General features: G+C 47.6%; 1 protein-coding gene across 4 annotated transcripts in view; it reads right to left on the bottom strand.

Moving 5' to 3' along the window:
- Positions 1 to 5,297: 5,297 nt before the first annotated feature.
- The window catches only part of AKAP13 (A-kinase anchoring protein 13), a 338,516-nt gene continuing 325,493 nt past the window's right edge, over positions 5,298 to 18,320 (bottom strand). For all 4 annotated transcript variants that reach the window (XM_060156069.1, XM_060156077.1, XM_060156080.1 and 1 more), the window contains 8 exons: positions 16,297 to 16,491; positions 13,011 to 13,172; positions 12,512 to 12,582; positions 12,001 to 12,045; positions 9,176 to 9,226; positions 8,086 to 8,535; positions 6,311 to 6,638; positions 5,298 to 5,480 (listed from right to left, as the gene is read on the bottom strand). In XM_060156069.1, the coding sequence (XP_060012052.1) occupies positions 5,431 to 5,480; positions 6,311 to 6,638; positions 8,086 to 8,535; positions 9,176 to 9,226; positions 12,001 to 12,045; positions 12,512 to 12,582; positions 13,011 to 13,172; positions 16,297 to 16,491 (1,352 nt within the window). In that variant the 3' untranslated portion in view covers positions 5,298 to 5,430. The remainder of the gene's footprint in view (positions 5,481 to 6,310; positions 6,639 to 8,085; positions 8,536 to 9,175; positions 9,227 to 12,000; positions 12,046 to 12,511; positions 12,583 to 13,010; positions 13,173 to 16,296; positions 16,492 to 18,320) is intronic.

The raw sequence follows: 18,320 nt of genomic DNA, 5'->3' as shown, positions 1-18,320 counted from the left end.
CACTTCCAAGTTCACTGAGCAAGGCAAAGCGCTTGGCAACCCGGCAGGACTTCCCTCTTTTTGGTTGTCGCTTGGGGAGGGACAAGGAGCTCTTGGGAGCGCAGAGCTGGGAACTGAGGCAGCTCTGCCCACGTTCTTCGTATTACACCACGCAGCCGGCTGGACCGAGGGGCCTCTCATAGGGACAGAGTCCTGGACTCCGGGGAGGCAGCCAGCAATTCAGGAAGGGCGGCACAGGTGCCCGCAGGCAGCAGCGGCAACAGCTCCTACCGTGTGCATTCCAGCAATTTCTCAGAGGATCAGACCCAGTAAATCCTTGTGGAGCTACATGCAAATGGGATTCTTCTTTCTGAATTAGTTTTTGGCAGCTCCCTTGTTTGGGGGTGGGATGAGGTGAAAAAAGTTGGCAAAGAAAGGCAAACTGACATTCATCTTTTTTACGTAGTAGAATCTATAGCAAGGACGTTTCTTACCACGCTGATTTGACTGGAAATGGTTCTGACTCTTGGTGCCCCCGGGTTAGGGTCCAGCTCCAGGGGACCTGAGTTCCCCGGGAGCTGCTCTGTGCTCCAGGGCTGTCCTCCTGAGTCCTGTTCCCGAAGGTACAGAAATAAGGTTTCACTGGGGAGAAGGGTCCCTTAGAGCTGGGTAGGGGGTGCCCCTTCACCAGGAACCCAGAGTATCCAGGAAGCCTTCACTTCAGGAAGCCCACACAGTCACCATCGGGACTTAAAGGACATTTATTATTTATTTTTTTTGAAAGGGTGGAGGGGGACTTTACAAGGGTCGGAAGCCGCTAACCAGAAAGGAAGATAAATAAAATACAAAGCCAGTACGTTGTGGCAGAATTCCAGAAAACACACTGAAAAAATCCTTACAGTTTAAAACTGCTTCACTTTATACATAATTACAAATTAATATACAGCATCTGGGTTTTAACCCCTTTTTATCTAATAGGATTCAGCACAGAAACGTTCATTTAGCATTTGAGGACAACAAACGAGAGCAGAGGTATAAGGTGCATGGTAATCACCCTCCTGCGTGTCCTGGTGTCCCCTGCGCGCCCGGCGGGGCAACATGCCAGAAACCTCAGGCTAAACCGCGACCGTGGGCCAGCCGACCGGGCAGGCCCCTGTCAGTGCTCTGGAGCTGCTCATCCTGGCAGGTGGTCACAAAAGGCAGAGGCATTCAAGCAGGGTGAACACTGGGGTGAGCAGAGACTGGGCTCAGCCTGGGTGTCTGGAGCAGGCTGTCACTGTGTGCGGCAGGAGAGACTTTAGCCAGCTGGGTCTGCCTGTCTTTAAACCTTAGCAAGATGGAGAACTCACTCAAGGCCTGTCGAGCTTTTGACAAATGAAATCCGATTGGTACATGGAAAGAAGCCTTTGTTTTTTTCCCTCTTATGGCAGCACTAAAAGACTTTTCACTTTAAAACCTGGCCAGCAGGCAGTAGATCCCAAAGTTCCGGTTAACTAGGAATGTTACGCTACACGGAAAGAAAGAAAGAAAATGAAGAACCGAACCAAAACAATCTCTTTGCCCCTTTCCTTGTCTCCAAGGGTCCATCGGAGCAACAGCGCCAGGTGGGGCCGTGACCCCAGGACCACAGGTGTGTGCGCCACACTGTCCCGCTGCAGGAAGGCAAGACACACATCCCTCATCCACTGCCGTCGTGGAATTGGAAGCGTTCTTTCTGGGCTTCCACATTCCAAGTGTGTCCACACCCCTTGGCAGTGTCTGGGGTCCCCTGCAAGCCACCCTCTTCATGGCTGCTGAAGCCCACTCACCAGGACCGTCTCTCTCAATGTGCTCCCACCCCAGTCCCTGGGCTTAGCTGTCCTCTGGGCACAACTGGCCCCCCCATCAACGCTGTATCAACAACTGCAGCTCCAAGGCCGATACCAAATCCTTGGGGAGAAAGAACCGGCTATGGAAAAAGAACTTTGTGACCAATGGATGAAATATAAAGCGCTTCTGTGAACGGTACCTTCGGGATGGAGTTCTGGCCCCTAAGGTTATGGTGCTACCTTTATTTTAGGTGGGGCCTAGTTATAAACCCTATACACTAACACCCACTCTCCAAATAAAGGTACGACAAAGCCCAAGGATCTTAAAAATGTGTGCTCACTACTGCTAATACTAGGGGCTTGGGAAGATAACAAATAAGGAGAATATCAGCAAAGGAACAACTTTTAGTGGTATTACCCTGAGACATGAGAGGAAAACAGGTAAGATTCGTACCTTTCCAAAAAAAAAAAGTCTTGATAAGGATTTCTTCCCCACAGACAGCTCTCATGGGGGTAGAGGATGGAATGTTGGCAAAGGCTGAATTATGGCAATCTGCATGTTTTTAACCTTCTCCATTTTCAAAGAAAACAGTTAGCATAGTTGATTGTCTCGAAAGTGAAGCTGACTGTAGGGAGCGTTTAAAGTGCACATGCCACCCGACTGGGATGACGACCACTGAGATGATGGAAGTTTTGAGAGAAGATGCAGCCTCCTTCCAGGCAACTCACGAGATTCTGGAACTCTGGATGGTGTTTCCATCTGTCCCCCAAAACCTAAACACAAGGAAGGCCAGCCATCTGATTTCCGGAGCTTAGAGAAGCACGGCCCCTAGTGTGGGGACACTGTGGAGAACTGAGTCTGAGCTGTCCCGGGAGACAGCCCCTTCTCACATGAAGGACACCTCAGTAACCAGGACAGGCCTCAAGGTCAGAGGAGACCTCAAGGCCATCAGCAAAAGCAGGAGCAGCAACAATCCCAGGTGGTTCCCCAAGCGCAACAACAAAATCCCCGAGTTCCTTATCAAAGGGGGAGAGAGACAGGACGAAGGCATGGAAAAGCACGGGTCCGGGTAAGTGGTTCTCTCTCTGCACCGCACACTCTTCTGGGGGAGATGCCTTCTGATTCTGATTCTAAACTTGTCCAACCACAAGCTGACCAAAGTATTTTAAGTTAGTGGGGTACAGGTGAAGGGGAAATCCCCATTTTAAAACAACTACCACCGAATAATCAAGACAACCGAAACTTCACAACTAGTTGGGAGTAAGCTGAAAGCCACCTGTGCAGCTCTATACAGAAACTCAGCGTCCAGGGTGCTTCTTGTGAAGAGCCTGCGTTAGGGCAAATGCCATCAGCACTGAGCACTGGTTTCAAGCCCAGAGGCAGGGAGGCCCGGCCTACACGGACAGAGGAAGGAGGATGCAGGTCCTCATTCATCAGCCCCACCCCTTTCCAGCAGAGCTCTGGGACTGGGACCCACAGAGGTGAACCTGAGCCAGTGACAGGGACAAACGGCTGAGCTCCCTGTGGATCTGAGAAAGGCATGACAGGCTGGCCGTACTCAAGCTGTACGGACTGGCAGCAGGAAGCAACCTAACCTTTTGCTGTTTAGGGTCTCTGTGGGGGTGGAGGGGTGGGGGGGTAGTACATTAAGGTTCAATAGAAAATCAGCTGGTTCTGCTCAAGGTGTGTTTCTGAAGGGTAAGAAATCTCCATGACAAAACTAGGCAAATGTAGCCCATGGGTGGCAAGTTCCTTAACTCTCAAGCAAGGAAGAAGACATCCCTTGATCAAAGTATGAGGTGAGGGTGGCAGGAGGGAAGGAAATGGACCCCTCCCCCAACCTTAATTTTCCTTTGGGCCTTCGAGGCACTTTGACAGACACGGGGGAGTAAGGAAGCAGCACCGGCTGCTTGACTGGACAGTTGAAACCGTTGGGCTGGTGTGTTCACCCTTAAAACACATACACACACATGCACACATGCACACAACACACAAATAAATAAAACAAATCTAAGCTAAAAGTTTTAAACCAGACCTCTTTCAAATAAACTGAAAGATAAATATCTCCATCTGCAAGGCCAGCTTGCAATTCATCAACAAGCACCAAGTTACAGATTTTTTTGTTTGTTTCTAAAAATTATGTTCAAAGACCCATGCTCCTGAGGAGCAAAAGGCAGGAATCAAAGACCACATTTAAAGCACAGAATTTTCCAGGGTTTCCCCTCCTGGGGGGTTAACAAGTGTGGCAGGTGCAGGGGCCTCAGGGAGAAACATCCTGCACCTCCCCGCTGGCGACAAGCCTCAAGGAATACAGATCAAAACACAGTGGGACAAGAAAAAGAGAGAAGGAAATGAACAAACAGGCAGCATCTGTGGATTCTTCAAGGGGCAGAGTACAATAACCAACAGGCCTTTCGTTTCTAAAACTTTTGAAAGAAATCAAATTCTGCCAGGCCTCCTGATAGGAGACCTTTCCAAGCCACACCTTCTGGCCAGCTCTTCTCTCAGTCTGTACTGGTGGGAACCGCTTCATATGGGCCTAACACACCCACCTGAACCTGCTTTTCGGCCAGTTGTCTAGTACAGGGTGGGCACCCCCTGGCAGCAGGAGAAGCAGGCGGTCTCTGCGCGGGAGGAGCGCGGATGGGGCCACCCTCTCCCACGGGCGACTGCCAGGCAGGAGCAGCTTCCCTGGGGGGGCACCTCGAGGTCTCAGGAGTACTGCCAGGAGGCCGTGGCCACTGCTGAGTGGCTAGTGACAACCAAAAAGTGTCACGCCGCAGGGGTGATAGTGAGGAGGCCTCTCTACTTCGTCTGTGCCCAGAACATGTGGGCACACATCTTGTAAAGCCAATATATGATTTCTTTTAGACTTGATAAAATTAGATACATTTTTTCTTTTTAAAGTGACTGAAACACCAAAATCAAGGTGTTTCAAGATCATCTGCTTTTTAAAGACATCAAGCCTTCTCTCACAGGTTCTCACAAATGTCGTCGTCCCTTCTGAAGTGAAATGAGAAATACACGCGAAAAGGGGTGAGCCGTGCATGGGGTGAGTTTACAGGGAGACAGCCTGGGAGGGCTAGTGGGTGAGGCTCTGAGTGCGCGCTCCCTGAGCGGTGGCGGGCAGTTTCCCTCGTGCGGGGCTTGAGCTGAGCCCAGCAGGCATCTGGTATAGACCGTGCACAGTTCCGGCGCACTCCACATGTATGTGCAGATGGGCTACTGTATGTGTTCAGATGAAGTCCAACCTATCTGCTGTTTGATTTTTGGTTCTGTTCCCCAAAATAAAAGGCAGTAAGAGCTTCAGACCGCATTTGGAAACGCTCTTTTAGTCTCTAGGAATTCCTGACATGTCCAAAACCATCGCCTGGACTTCTGGGGCCACTACTCTTGGTGTAACATCCACCACCCAGCAGGGCTGGCCCCAACCCGAGAGGCGTTGGGTTGCCAATCCTGTGCCTCCTTCCCCACCCTGACCCCCAAGACCAGTTGTTCTTCTGGTCCAGGACCTGGGCAGTGCGGGAGGGCTGGGCGCCGCAGGACACGGGCATCAGTGTAGGAGAATGTGCGCACAGGACAGCAGGGGTTGGGGCTATAACCATGGCGGGACAGGAGCGGCTGCCTCGGAGAGGAACGGGGTCAGCAGAAGATCTCCTCCCCCTCTGCGGGTACTTCAGATGCAGGGCCATCTGGAAAAAAGGAAACCAAGGCGGAAAAAGAATTTTAGAAAAACTGCTCTTTTCACTGGTAAATTCTGTTCTTTCCTCCCCAAACACAAGTCTTCTGGGATGCAAACAGATGCCGGGCTGGTGGGCAATGACATCCGCCAGCCAGGCCTCCAGGTGACGTAGTGCATGAGGTCGTCAGTGATGTCCTCCGTGTCTACAGCTCCTTAAACTTTACAGAAACACTAGGCTTGCTGTTTGTAAATAGGCCTGGAAATAGGGATTTCTCTTCAACCTCCCACACAGAAGGGAGAGGAATCCTAATGAGAAGGACTCAGACCTTGTGCAGTGTGATTTGATAGCACGCCCTGTGGCGGCAGGTAGGTCAGTTAATCCCGAGCTTCAGCTTCCCAGTGTGTCTGGGGGTCAGCAACACCTCTCTCACAGTCACCTGCAGGATTAAAGCAGCCCTCAGAAAATGCTCACCAAGCACCTGTTATTAGTATTACTGGACCAGGCCTAGAAAGGCAGGGAGGACTGCAGCTACTTCACTGAGGTGAGTTTCAGCTCCTCAGCTGGACAGTAAGTGTGAGAAATGAGCCCGCACTCTCTACTTCATGCACGTGCCACACAGAGTGGGTTCTGAAATGTTCTTTGAATCTGTGTTCTTAGTGTCAGTTCCAACAGTCCTTTGCGGGCAGAGCAAGTGGGTTTGGTGAGATGTGTATGGTTCAGCTTTTACACACCTGAATGGCAGCCACCTCTTTTTAACCACTCCCATGCTGCTAAAGCCACCCACTCTTCAGGATCCAGGGACTACACGGCCAGAGGGAGACCTGGTGTGTGTAACTCACCACCGGACTGCGAACGGCTTCCTTTGTTCTTCTTCTTTTTCTCCTTCTTTTCCTTTGGCTTAGCTAACCCAAACAGGCGGGTGGACGTGGACACTGGGGTCTGGCTCTGACCCTCTGGTACTCTGTTTGTCTGGCTGGTGGAACCCAGTATGTGAAAAGGCCCCTTTTCTTTGTGTGTCCGAGAGATGCTGTTCCTTTTTGGGGACACTGAGAGTTCTGAGTCCAATGACCCCGATTTGGCTATGGAAGGTGCCGGTGGCAAGAGGGTCTCCTCAGGATTCGGAAGGAAGGATGGGATCCTCAGCAGCTTGGTGTGCTGATGTGAAACCTGCACATGGTCAAGAGAAGGGATCTGACTTGGAGGCCGGCAGCATCCCCAGTGCCTCTACTCAGTGAACACTACCTGAGGTCACCGGCTGTGTCAGTGGGTCAGCCCCGTGTGCACCCACTGCCTTGGACTCCAGAGAAATGGTAAAAAGATTCTGATCTTCTCAGTTCCATTTCCTCCCTCACTCAGGTAGTATCTATGAAAGTGCTAATGGCATCATCTGATGCCATTACTATTTTTATTATCAGCAACATAAAGAATTAACAGTAGCTTGGAAGAGGCAGCTTAGAACTCCCATTCCCTGAAGAAGCAGGAAGAGCTGCTTATCCAACGACTGATTTACACGGGGGTGTAGATAATTATTTCAGGGCTAAGAGATTATAAAGGTCTGTTCAGGTTAGAGGGCAGGTGGAGACATGCTTATACCAAGATCCTAGCCAAAGGTTAAACCAAAGATAAAGAGAGATAATCAGTCTAATCTGTGCTCCCGCTGGGCCTTGCAGCCTTCCCTGGGGAAGCCATCCTTGTGTCACGAAAAGCACATAGAGCCACTGGCTACTCCCCCCACAGACGTGAAAAACTCTGCAGGAAGCTAAACTGCTCCCTCTGGAAGATGTCAGTTTCCTTTTCTTTCATGATCCAAGGTCAATCGATCAAACAAATGGCAACCTGAGTATCAGCAGACAGGAGGATCTGTGTGCACCCAAGCTTCCCACCTGCCACAGGTGCCCCGTTCCAGAATAACCGTAGACCACCACTGAAATAAACTCGGGGGTCAGCGTGCTTCCCACATATGTGATGCCTTCCCATATAAGTAGTCGCTGCAGGAAAAGAAAGGTTTCATCCACAGTAGCGAGACAAATCAGGAATTAAGCAGAGCCCAGATGTCTGAGCATCCCTGAGCAGGAATATCCTCTCTCCATAAGAGGGGCTGCCTTCCATCATTTGCCGGGATGGGCTCCTCCCTGTAGCTGACGCCCACTGACCCCACCGTGTGGGTTCTTTCAGGAACTCAGGCGTTACTGCTCTCTGTGAGCCCCAGGCACTGTGCTCCGGGGGGACCTGTGTCCTCGGTGTGCTGTCCCCATCCAGCTACAAGTTCCTTTAGCTGGGGACCATTCTAAGTTCTTCTGTGGCACAGGGCAGAGGGGTTGCTCCCCAAATCCTGGACGGCTGACTGCCATCCTCAGAGATGCTGAGGCTCCTCCGGCCTAAGCGACTGAGGGCTGAGGGAAGTGCCAGGCATCTATTAACTCCCCTGGCCAAACCCCAACCCATCATGCTGAGAGATGCAAAAAGGAGAAAAAGACTCACTTCCTCACCTGCCCCCTGGTGGTGCATAAACAGATCTGTAGAAGCAGCCTTTATATTCTCTGTCTACTTTCCTCCGCTGCTCAGAGGGTTCTTGGTTATGCGGGTCGTGACCCGGCCCCCCAGCGCCCCGTACCTGGCCAATGTCACAGTCGGCGGGCCTCTGGCTGAGCCGGTCGGCCTCCCGCTTCAGCTGCTCCTGCTCGCGCTCGAGCTGCCTCTGGGCAGCGCGCAGGCGCTCCAGGTCGCTCTGGTAGGCGACCTTCCTCTGCTGCAGCTCCTCGAGCTCGTGCTCCAGGTCCTGGCGGCCGCGCCGGAGCTCGTCCTCGCGCTGCGCCAGCCGCGCCTCGCGCTCCTGCAGCGCCCTCTCGCGGGCCTCCCACTCGCGCTCGCGCCGCCGCTTCTCCTCCAGGTGCTGCGCCTGCTGCCGCTGCAGGTTGGCCAGGTCCTGGCGCTGCTTCTCCAGGCTGCGCTGCTTCTCCTGCTCGATGAGGGAGCTGGGCCGCGACGCCGTCCGCGTGAGCGCCCGCTCGGTCAGCAGCAGCTTCTGGTCCTCGATGTAGCTGTCCTGCTGCAGCACCACCCCCTGCGGGGGAGACGCACGAGGGGGGACGATGCGCCTCCGCCTGGAGGACGAGGACGCCACCCCAGACTACGGCCCTCCCCTGGTTTCTAAGCTGCTCTGGGAAAATGCTCCAGCATAACCCTGGGCGGCAACCAAGTCACAAGGTCAGTGGTGTGGGGGACTCGGATTTGGCGGGCAGCAGCTTTGTATGGGGTGGGGAGTGTGTGTTTGGGAAGTGGGAGGAGGTATGAACTGGACTGGTTAGAAATTGAGGATATTCCCAGAAAGCTGTGTGGGGAGGGTCACCCTACTCAAATACCACACAGAGACATGGAACATGGAAACTTACAATCCTACCAAAGGCCTTCCAGACTGAAACCATGTCCTCTGTGCATGTCAGCACCCCATGTGCTCTGGGGCATGGCTGTCAAGGGTACCTGCAGTCCACCATGTGCTCGTCAAGTCCAGTCTTAGCGGGTCGATGATACTCTAACCACTGCATTCTGGAACCTTTCTCATCATGAGAGCCAGTCTTCTCTAGTCTGAGGGCCCCATTTACCCATAAGAAAACTATAGACCTCAAAGATCCAGGCCAACAATACCCTGGTCACTGATTCTCTCGAAACAAGGAAGTGAAGGGATAAAGGAGAAGGGCACATACCTGCAAAGTGCTGAGGAGCTCGTGGAGATGGACGACGCTCTGGATGACCGGCTGCAAAAGGAATCAAAGGACCATCACCTCAGACTCGGAGGCTCAGACCCCAGCACACTGCGTGTCATCCGACAAGAACCCACCCTACCACACAGCAAGGGGCTTGCATTTGAACCAAGTACTTTCAGACTGAAAGCACCACAGAGGATAAGCCGGTACAAGTAGCCAAGAAAAACAAGATCAAACGAAGTAACTGTGTATGTAGGAGGGAAGTCAGCACACAGTGAAAGGTATTACGAAGCTCCAATTATTTAAAATGACTGGCACAAAAATGGCAAACACACCAATGTAACAAAACAGAAAGCCCAGAAGCAAACCGCAGCATTAGTATATGATACAAAGAGCATTTCTAGTCAATGGAGAAGGAAAGAATATTCAGTGAATTGTTCCGAAAAAACTGGCTAAATCATTGGAAAAAACTAAGCTGGGATCCACAGAAAAAACATTCAAATGGATTGAAATGTTAAATGTAGAAAAGAACTGTAAAAGAGCTGTAAGAAAATGTGAGAATGTTTTCTGATCTTGAAATAGGGAAGGCTTTTCAGAGACAGAAACAATGGATGAAACCACACACACACACACAATTTCAACTTTTACTGTGTGAAAATGTATAATAAAAAGGCAAAGGAAACAGTGAACAGAACAAGGCAAAAGAAACCTTTAATTTAAAAAAGGCTCTCGTAGATCAACAAAATAACGAATATTCTAGTAGAAAAACAGGCACAGAACATAAACCAGCAATTTACAAAAGAAGAAATACAAATGGCCAATTATATAACATATTAAAAATGATTCAACCTTATTTGAAATCAGAAGAATGCAAAAATAAAGAAATAACCACTTGAACTTATCAACAAAATGTCAATTAAAAAATAATTCCCAGTGTTGGTGAAAGTATGATGAGAATGGATACTCTTGTACGGACAGGGATGAACGCTGTATAACCTTTCTAGAGAGCGGATGACATGATGAGGAAATAATCAGAGCCCTGCAAAAAAAAGTATGAGGATGCTCTTGGCTGCATCATTTAAAAAGCAAAAAAGCAGAGAAAGAACCACTGGAAAGATTAAATAAATTATGGCACATAACATAATAATATGCAGCTGTTAATTAGCATGTTTCTTTTTGGGTTTTTTGTTTTTGTTTTTTTTTGCGGTACGCGGGCCTCTCACTGTTGTGGCCTCTCCTTTTAAGGAGCACAGGCTCCGGATGCGCAGGCTCAGCGGCATGTAGGATCTTCCCAGACCGGGGCACGAACCCGTGTCCCCTGTGTCGGCAGGCGGACTCTAAACCACTGCGCCACCAGGGAAGCCCGATTAGCGTGTTTTGTACAAATATGCCTTGGGGAAATGCTTCTGGTGGGTTAAGAGAAAAAAAGCAGGATACGAAGCTCCAGGGAGTAGTGAAACAAATTGTATAAAATTATGTTTATGCAACTCATACTCACACATAAAATACATGTCCTGTATAAGAAAAGGCTGGAAAAATGCACACCAAACATTTAATAGTACTATGGTACTAGTGGTACTATGTTTACTTAATTTTTTCCTTTTTTACATTATTGGATGTTTTCCAAATCTTCTACCACAAACATGTATTCCTTTTATAATATTTAAAACACAAAAACTTTATTATCAGGCTTAGCTCTTCTGAGAATACGATTTACCCCTCATTTAAGTTTATTCTTAATTAACAGAGAGAGGGAGAAGGCACAGCAGACCAGCTGACTGACTGAGCATCCGTAGTGTATAATCCATGCTGGAATGCCTGAAAACCACTGGTCTTGTACTGTCTCTTCTCACTAAATATGAGGGGAAAGTTGCCAGGTGAAAAAATCAACTAAGGGCTACTTTTTAAGCAGCACCAGAGCACAGCAGCCTGTGTGGGAGCAGGTTTACTTCATTCAAGGACGGACACGCTGAAGGGGGTTACGTCAGCGTGTAGACTAACATGCCAACAAACAGAAGACAAAAAACACCCTTCTGTGTTTGAGGGAAAAAAGGAAAGATTTCCTTAATCTGAAATTTCAAAAGAAAACTCCTCAGGGATTTAAGGTATTCTATTAAAAGCAGGAAGAAACACAGAGAACACCCTGAGAGGTACACCCTAGCACCCCACCGTCCTGTGTCCAATTCCAGCCTGCTGACACAGTCACACGCTTGGAGTCAACTAGGTTTGGAGACAGTAGGAACCTTGAGGAGGATTTCCTAAGAGCGACCCAAGGAGATGGAGAAACAGTGAAAGGCGTGCGTTATCCTGCAGGGTCAGCAGAGCTCAGCCGAAGGCAGGTGAAAGATTTGCGTGGGGACCTGATCTCTAGCTAGGAGACAACAAGGCTACTTCTAGAGTGACACACACAGAGCGAAAAGCAGTGCTCGAAGAAGAAAACTCAAGCTGAGTTGCAGGATAAGAAATTATTATGCAAAATTTTACCCACAAGTTAATTTGCCACGTTCCAGACTGTGCCTTTGGTGCCAGGCTTGTGTTACAGCAAAGGTGGCTACAAATTCTACTCAGTGTGCGCAGAAAGAAATCACCATGGGAGCTTCATGGCCCACGTTTAGAGAAAGCAAGGGGCTTCTCAAGGACAGAGAAGCAGAGGCAGTACTCTGGCAAAAGGGCAAGACGAGGCCCTGGGGCCAGGGAAAGGAAACACAACTGCACAGATCAGCCAGGAGCCAAGCTTGTTCATCATGGCAAAACAGAAATGAGTATTCTTAACCTAGCAATTATAACAAAATCATATTCTTTTAAATAGCTCATAATATTCTTACCTCACTGTTTCTTTTAAGCATAAATGCCAGGTTAGCATTTCCACCCTATAAAACAAACAAAAAAAGTGCATTTAAAAACAACGAAGACTCTGAGGCAAGAATGATATTCAGCGTGTGTCTGAGTTATGCTGTGACTTCCCGTTTTCGTTCTTTTCTACAGCTTCTCACTGCAGGGCAGTGAAGATTTGAGGCTGAACTGTTACTGAAGCCTTGCAAAGAGTTCAGGGGGGTGTGTGCATTTAAACAAGCCTCTTAATGAAACTGGTCCAGCCACGGCCGCGGCAGAGCTGTGCACGTAGACGTGGTGTCTGGAGACAGGCCCAACGGCCAAGAACGTGGGGCTCTGAATTGTACTGTTTGCTTAAAAACGTGCTTTCCTCTTCAGATAAAACAGGAAATAAAAACGGCAAATTGGGCATCCAAAACAAAATCAAAGTAGGCTAGTTTCAAAGACTATGAATTTAGAGGAAGTGCAGGGAGGACTTAGGGAGTGTACTTTAGAAAGAAATACCTTTTTCAGACCACTATCCGATTCTGTTCTCCTAAGATCTTGGCCATCATCTCCTTCTTCCTTCTCACCTCCTAAACAAACAAACAAGGTGGTTTTTTTTTTGCAGTTGTAAAACAGATTAGCCAATGAAATACTATATACATAGCTTAGGGACAGAATATTTCTGAATCCTATTAATGCCAATGGCAGCTAAGTGACTGATTATTAATAATTTTACGGATGCAGAAGAACTAGAAGCAGAAAGGAAAAACAAGTGTTATTACCCCCCTTTGGCTATAGCTTAGCTGAGATCTCAGGAAAACCTCTTTTATTACTGAAAATGAACATGACATTCATAGAGGTTCCTGAGTGTTTCAGCAGCTAGATACTTATTAGGATCTCACTAAAACATTTACTGACTGATTGGGACAGAGGAGATGGAGCTACCAGAGTACAGATCATTTTTAGTTGTGATAGTTAAGGACTGCCCATAAGAACACATGAGTTCAAAACCACTGACCTTTTGAAGCATTCATCTGATGGCTGTCAAATCCTCCAAAGGTCTCTGCTCTCCGGGGCAAGGAAACGGGGCCTACCATGCCTTCTTGTTCAACAGGGCTGCTGACAGCCTGCCCAAGTGTGCCTCCCAGGCTTCCACTCACCAAGCCCTGAAGGATCTCCACTGGAAGAAAGGAAACATGCAAAACTGACATCGCCTCTTTTAATGGGAAAAAGAAAATCTCATGGTAATACACTATATGTAAAGGGAAGAGGAACAGAAAATGCCAAAGTGACTACGTGACTTCCTTTGCTGAGAGAAAGCTCTCAGCTCAGGATATATGCGTTAAATGGATTCTACTGGAAATGCAGAGATTAACTCTTCAGCCTTATTCACATGAGACCTAGGAGATTTAAAAGGGTACAGGGAAGGCAGAGTAATTTACTGGAAGGAGCATGGCTCCGGGAGTCAGATCCAAAGCAGCCAAAAGGAATTCCCTAGGAAGTAAGGTGAGGCAATTTGAGAACTGCAGTTCAAACTGGCAGGCTTTTTGCCCCTCCCATAGGGAGGTCAAGGGGCTACAGCAGTCTAAGCATCTGAATTCTCAAATCCAACCAGCTAGGGTTCTCTTCTAGAGCAGCAGTGTCCCACAGGAAGGAGAAAGTGCTGAAAGTGGAATAAAAATTGAGCAGGAGAGAAGCCACAGAGATAAAGGAAAAAGAAGGTCCAGATAGAATAAGGGAGGAAACAGAGGCAGGGAATCTCCTAAGACAAGCCATTGTTATTTTCTAAAAACACTACATGAAAACAATAGAAGAGTCCGATGAAGTGAAAGAAGCTATCTTAGCCTAAAAATGTAGGAAATGTATTTCACGTAAAAATGAGCAACAGAAAAACATCAAAGTCAAATCCCACACAAAATTAAGGAAAGGCAGAGAGAGAGAAAAAACAAGGGGCATAACTTCCCTACATATAATAAAAGCACATCAGAAGGACATGTCCATAAAATAAGTGAGCTAATAAAATAAAGAAAATGACACAAGACATGAAAGAACCTAAGTCAGAATCAGAAAACACAGAAAGGAGGTGGCAAAACTCAAGTGGAAATGAAAGGAAAAGGTATCCCTTTAAGAAATGGAAACTGAACTAGAATATGAGAACAAATAAGCCCAAAAGAAAATGACTTAAGATAATAGATGGTGAAAGGACATTTAAACATTAAAAAGATGAAGCTATAAAAAGTACTATGGGAAGCAAGAAGTATTGAAGACAGGCAATGATGATCCAACATATGGACAGTGGGAGTTCTTGAAGAAGAAAATCAAAGCAAGGGTGTAGGAAAAATACTAAAAACTATAAGAATACATCTCTGAAATCTGAAAAATCTGAAACTATATGTCAAAATAGAACACTGTGAACCCGAGAACATCAGTCCAGGATAACCAGCACCAAGGCATATTCTAGTATAACTACTCGGATTTAGGGGAAAAAAATCCTTTGGGCGTCTAGGCAAAGAGCACGCGACTTACATGGGGAAAATCAAATTACGGTTAGACGCTGCCAGCAACGCTTTATGTCAGAAAAAAATAAATAACATATTTGAGAATTAAGACACTCAGAGGAAGAGAATGTGAACCAAGGATTTTATACCCAGCAGAACAGATTTTCAAGTATAAAGGGCACAAATTATTACCGATATGCAAGGACTCGGTATATTATCCTCATGAACCTTTCCTGAGACATCTACTAAAGAATAAGCTTTAGACATCCAAAATGACTGGAGGGACACTGATAAAAACGGGTGGTGGTTCTTGCAGAATGAAGACTACAGTTCGGGTCTAAGAAGGGGAGAGTGCCATATACAGTGGTTGTAAGCTGACAGTATAGACAGAGTACAACTGGTAAATAAAAAAGGGGGGAGGGAATGGGGAGAGCATAAAAGAGTCATATTTAGCGATAGCAGTGTTAGTATTGTTATTCTGATGTGTATGTTAGGGTAAATATAGGATATTTTATTTCTACGATGTATCCTTGAGAATGAGGATTCACAATGTGGAAGAAAAGAGATACAGATGTAATATAGAGGAGATTAAGCCCTGCAGTCCACAATTTGAATTAAATATGTATCAGTGTGAATTCATTACCCCATCCCCTCACGCACACACACAAGTATATTTCCCCCAAAGCGGACCACTGAAAAGGCCCAACCTAGTAACAATGAAAACCCCAGCAGCAATAACCACCCCTAGCGCCTAGACAGTGGTCTTGAAACATCATTTCCCACTAAAAGAAACCAGAGCTTCTCAGAAAGATGGCTAATTCCAGGTATGGGCAGAAAACAAGATGAGCCTGGAGCATCTTAACATACCAAACAGCAAAGCAGCTCTCAAAGACTGCTGGGGTCACGCCAAAAGGACTCAGAGGCCCCACAAAGAGGTGCTCCTTGGCAAAGAGAGGACCTTTTTAACTTTTAATAAGGATAAGAACTGCAACGACTTGAAGCGCATCAGACATATTTAATTCATGAGTCTATAATAATATATTAAAAGTACTGGTCACTTTCAGAGAATGACCATAAATCAATTCACTACTTTGAAAACTGGTAAATAATGGGGGAAAATTAATCAAGCATTTATCCTTTTATCTTGTTTTCCCTATATGTTACAAAATAAAGAAGACAACTAGACATTTTGTGCCCCCAGATGAAAGAGCACAACACTCCGGTAACACAGCTTGCCAAAGGGATTATGTCTGAGCAACTGAGCCTCCGAGTCCAGCAGAGAATCTAAAGGAAACGGAGGGCAGAAGAACAGAACCCCTGTGTGAATAAAACCCAAAAAGAGAAACCCACAGGTCAAAGCTCAAGGATAAATTGTGTGGAAAAGAAAGGGATGGTGGGGTGGGTGGAGGACTGTAAATAAAGAATCCTAAAAGGCATATCAAAAACCATGAATACAACGGAGCCACAGGGTCTGTGAACAGGCACTTGGCCATAAAACCATAAAGAAACCTAAGCGATTACTGTAAAAGTCACAATATACTTTCAGGAGGGAGGGAGAGAGCTCTGATGGGGACAGGACATGTGGAAGGGCTTTAAGGGGTCTGGCCACATTTTATTTCTTGACCTGGGTAGTAGTTACAAGGATGCCCACCTGATAAGAATTTACTAAAGTGAAATATGTATTGGGTTGTTTTCTGTATTTGTGATTTATTTTACAATAAAAAAAGTACAAACTGGTAGAGAATATTAGTGTGGAAACCACTGTGGGAGGAGACAAGGAGGGGGGCAATGCTGAATGTAAATTACCCTCATTTATGGCACTTTTCATTAAAGGCCCTCCTTTGAGAGCCTCTTCTGTGTTGGATCGGAAGAGGATTCTAGAGCTTTGAGTTGGGGAGCCATCCTCTGGCAAGGGAGTGCTGCACTCAGTCATGTCCCGGAAAATCATCTCCTTCTCTTCCAGTAAGAGTAGGATCTGCTGGTCCTTTTGCTGAAGTTGTTCTGCAGGTGCACAGAGAAGAGATCTGGTGACTTGACTGTTCACTATGATGAGATGACTAAGACATGAGCACCACCTTGTGGTAACGCATGGAACCACAAGGAACACAGCTTCCCCCACTTTCTTTTTCATCATGAAGGCAGTATCAAGCTTTTGATCTGTAATGTCTACCGGGAAAACTATCCTGGGTCTTTCTACGCAAATGCCAGAATTTCTGACATAACTAACTTGCACTCTGTTCCATTCTCCTGCCTCCTGTTTATTTCTCAACCCACACACTCTTCTCTGGCTTCTGCCCATCACTCTGCATCTGCTCTTTCCAAGGTTACCCTTCACTACTGAATCCAGTGAAGTCTTTCATTTCATCTTTTCCAGCATGGATACTTCCCCCATTTAAAACTGTTTCCCGGACTTCCCTGGTGGCGCAGTGGTTAAGAATCCGCCTGCCAATGCAGGGAACACGGGTTCGAGCCCTGGTCCGGGAAGATCCCACATGCCGTGGGGCAACTAAGCCCGTGTGCCACAACTGCTGAGCCTGCACTCTACAGCCTGCGAGCCACAACTACTGAAGCCTGCGTGCGCCTACAGCCTGTACTCCGCAACAAAAGAAGCCACCGCAATGAGAAGCCCCCACTAGCCGCAACTAGAGAAAGCCTGCGTACAGCAACGAAGACCCAAGGCAGCCCAAAAGGAATGAATGAATGAATGAATAAAGTAAAATAAAATAAAACTGTTTCCCTCCCCATCTGCTTTTGAGGACACTGCTGGTTCTCTTCCTACCACTCTTACTCCAGCACTTTACAGACCAGACCTGCCACCTGCCATGAATGAGTATCTGGGCTACCCCACCCCCCAGCCCTGGGCTCCATCCTAGACTCCTTTCTATACTTTACATGCTTTCCTCTCGGGGACCTCAGTCACTCCCATGGCTTCAGTTACCTCTTATGTGCTGATAACTCACAAAAGGCACCCCAAATCCTACCCACTTTTTGAGCACCAGACTGCTGAGTCCCACTGTCAGGCAGCTCTCTCCACCTAGACGCCTTGTTCTCCGCAGGTCAGAAAACTGTTCTCCCTTCTTGCCACCCCGTCTCCTCCCTGTAGCCTGTGGCCTCTTCCTCAGGCAACAACACTGTCATCCCCCAGTTACCCAGCTGGAAACCTGGGAGCGGTTTTGTCTCCTCACTCTGTCCCACCACCCACAGTGGTTCCTTATTTCTTACTCACGTCCATCCCCCCTCCAGCCCATTTCTCACCAAACTTATCCCAAGAGTCCCCCAACTGGCCTTTCCACTCCCAGTGGGCTCCCCCAGCCCCCCAAGCAATTCTCCCAACTGGTGTCAATACCAATTAAAAAAATTTAAGTTTAAATTTTGCTAAAGAAACTGTATCATTCCCTTTGTTGCCTTTCAAGGTGTGGTGGCTTCCTGGCTTACTCTCCCATCACTCAGCCCTGACTCTCCAGACATACCAAACCTTCATTCCTTGGCAGACATGTCAAGTCCTTTTTCACTCTTCACCTAACTATTCTTCATCTGGTGAGGTAATTTCCTTCAGATGTAGCTCCTGTGTCATCTTCTCTGTGAGACTCACCACAGGCAGGATTCGTGGGTCCTACACACTTTACATGTGCCTGTGGTCTAGGTGGCCTGTCATTTATGTAGATCTCCCTTGCCAGAGTGTGGGTTTCCTGATGGCAGGGACAGTGATTTAAGGCTCGCTGCATCCCTAGCACCTAGCGTTGTGCCTGGCCAGGTGCTTCATACGTGTGAAAAGAAGGCAGTTCTTATCTCTGCCATCCTAATCACGGGCAGAGATTAAAAATGTGATA

This window comes from Lagenorhynchus albirostris, chromosome 1 (assembly GCF_949774975.1).
Source record: "Lagenorhynchus albirostris chromosome 1, mLagAlb1.1, whole genome shotgun sequence".
NCBI lineage: Eukaryota > Metazoa > Chordata > Mammalia > Artiodactyla > Delphinidae > Lagenorhynchus > Lagenorhynchus albirostris.
Note: the sequence above shows the minus strand (reverse complement) of the source record. Positions and strands in the feature narration are given on the sequence as shown.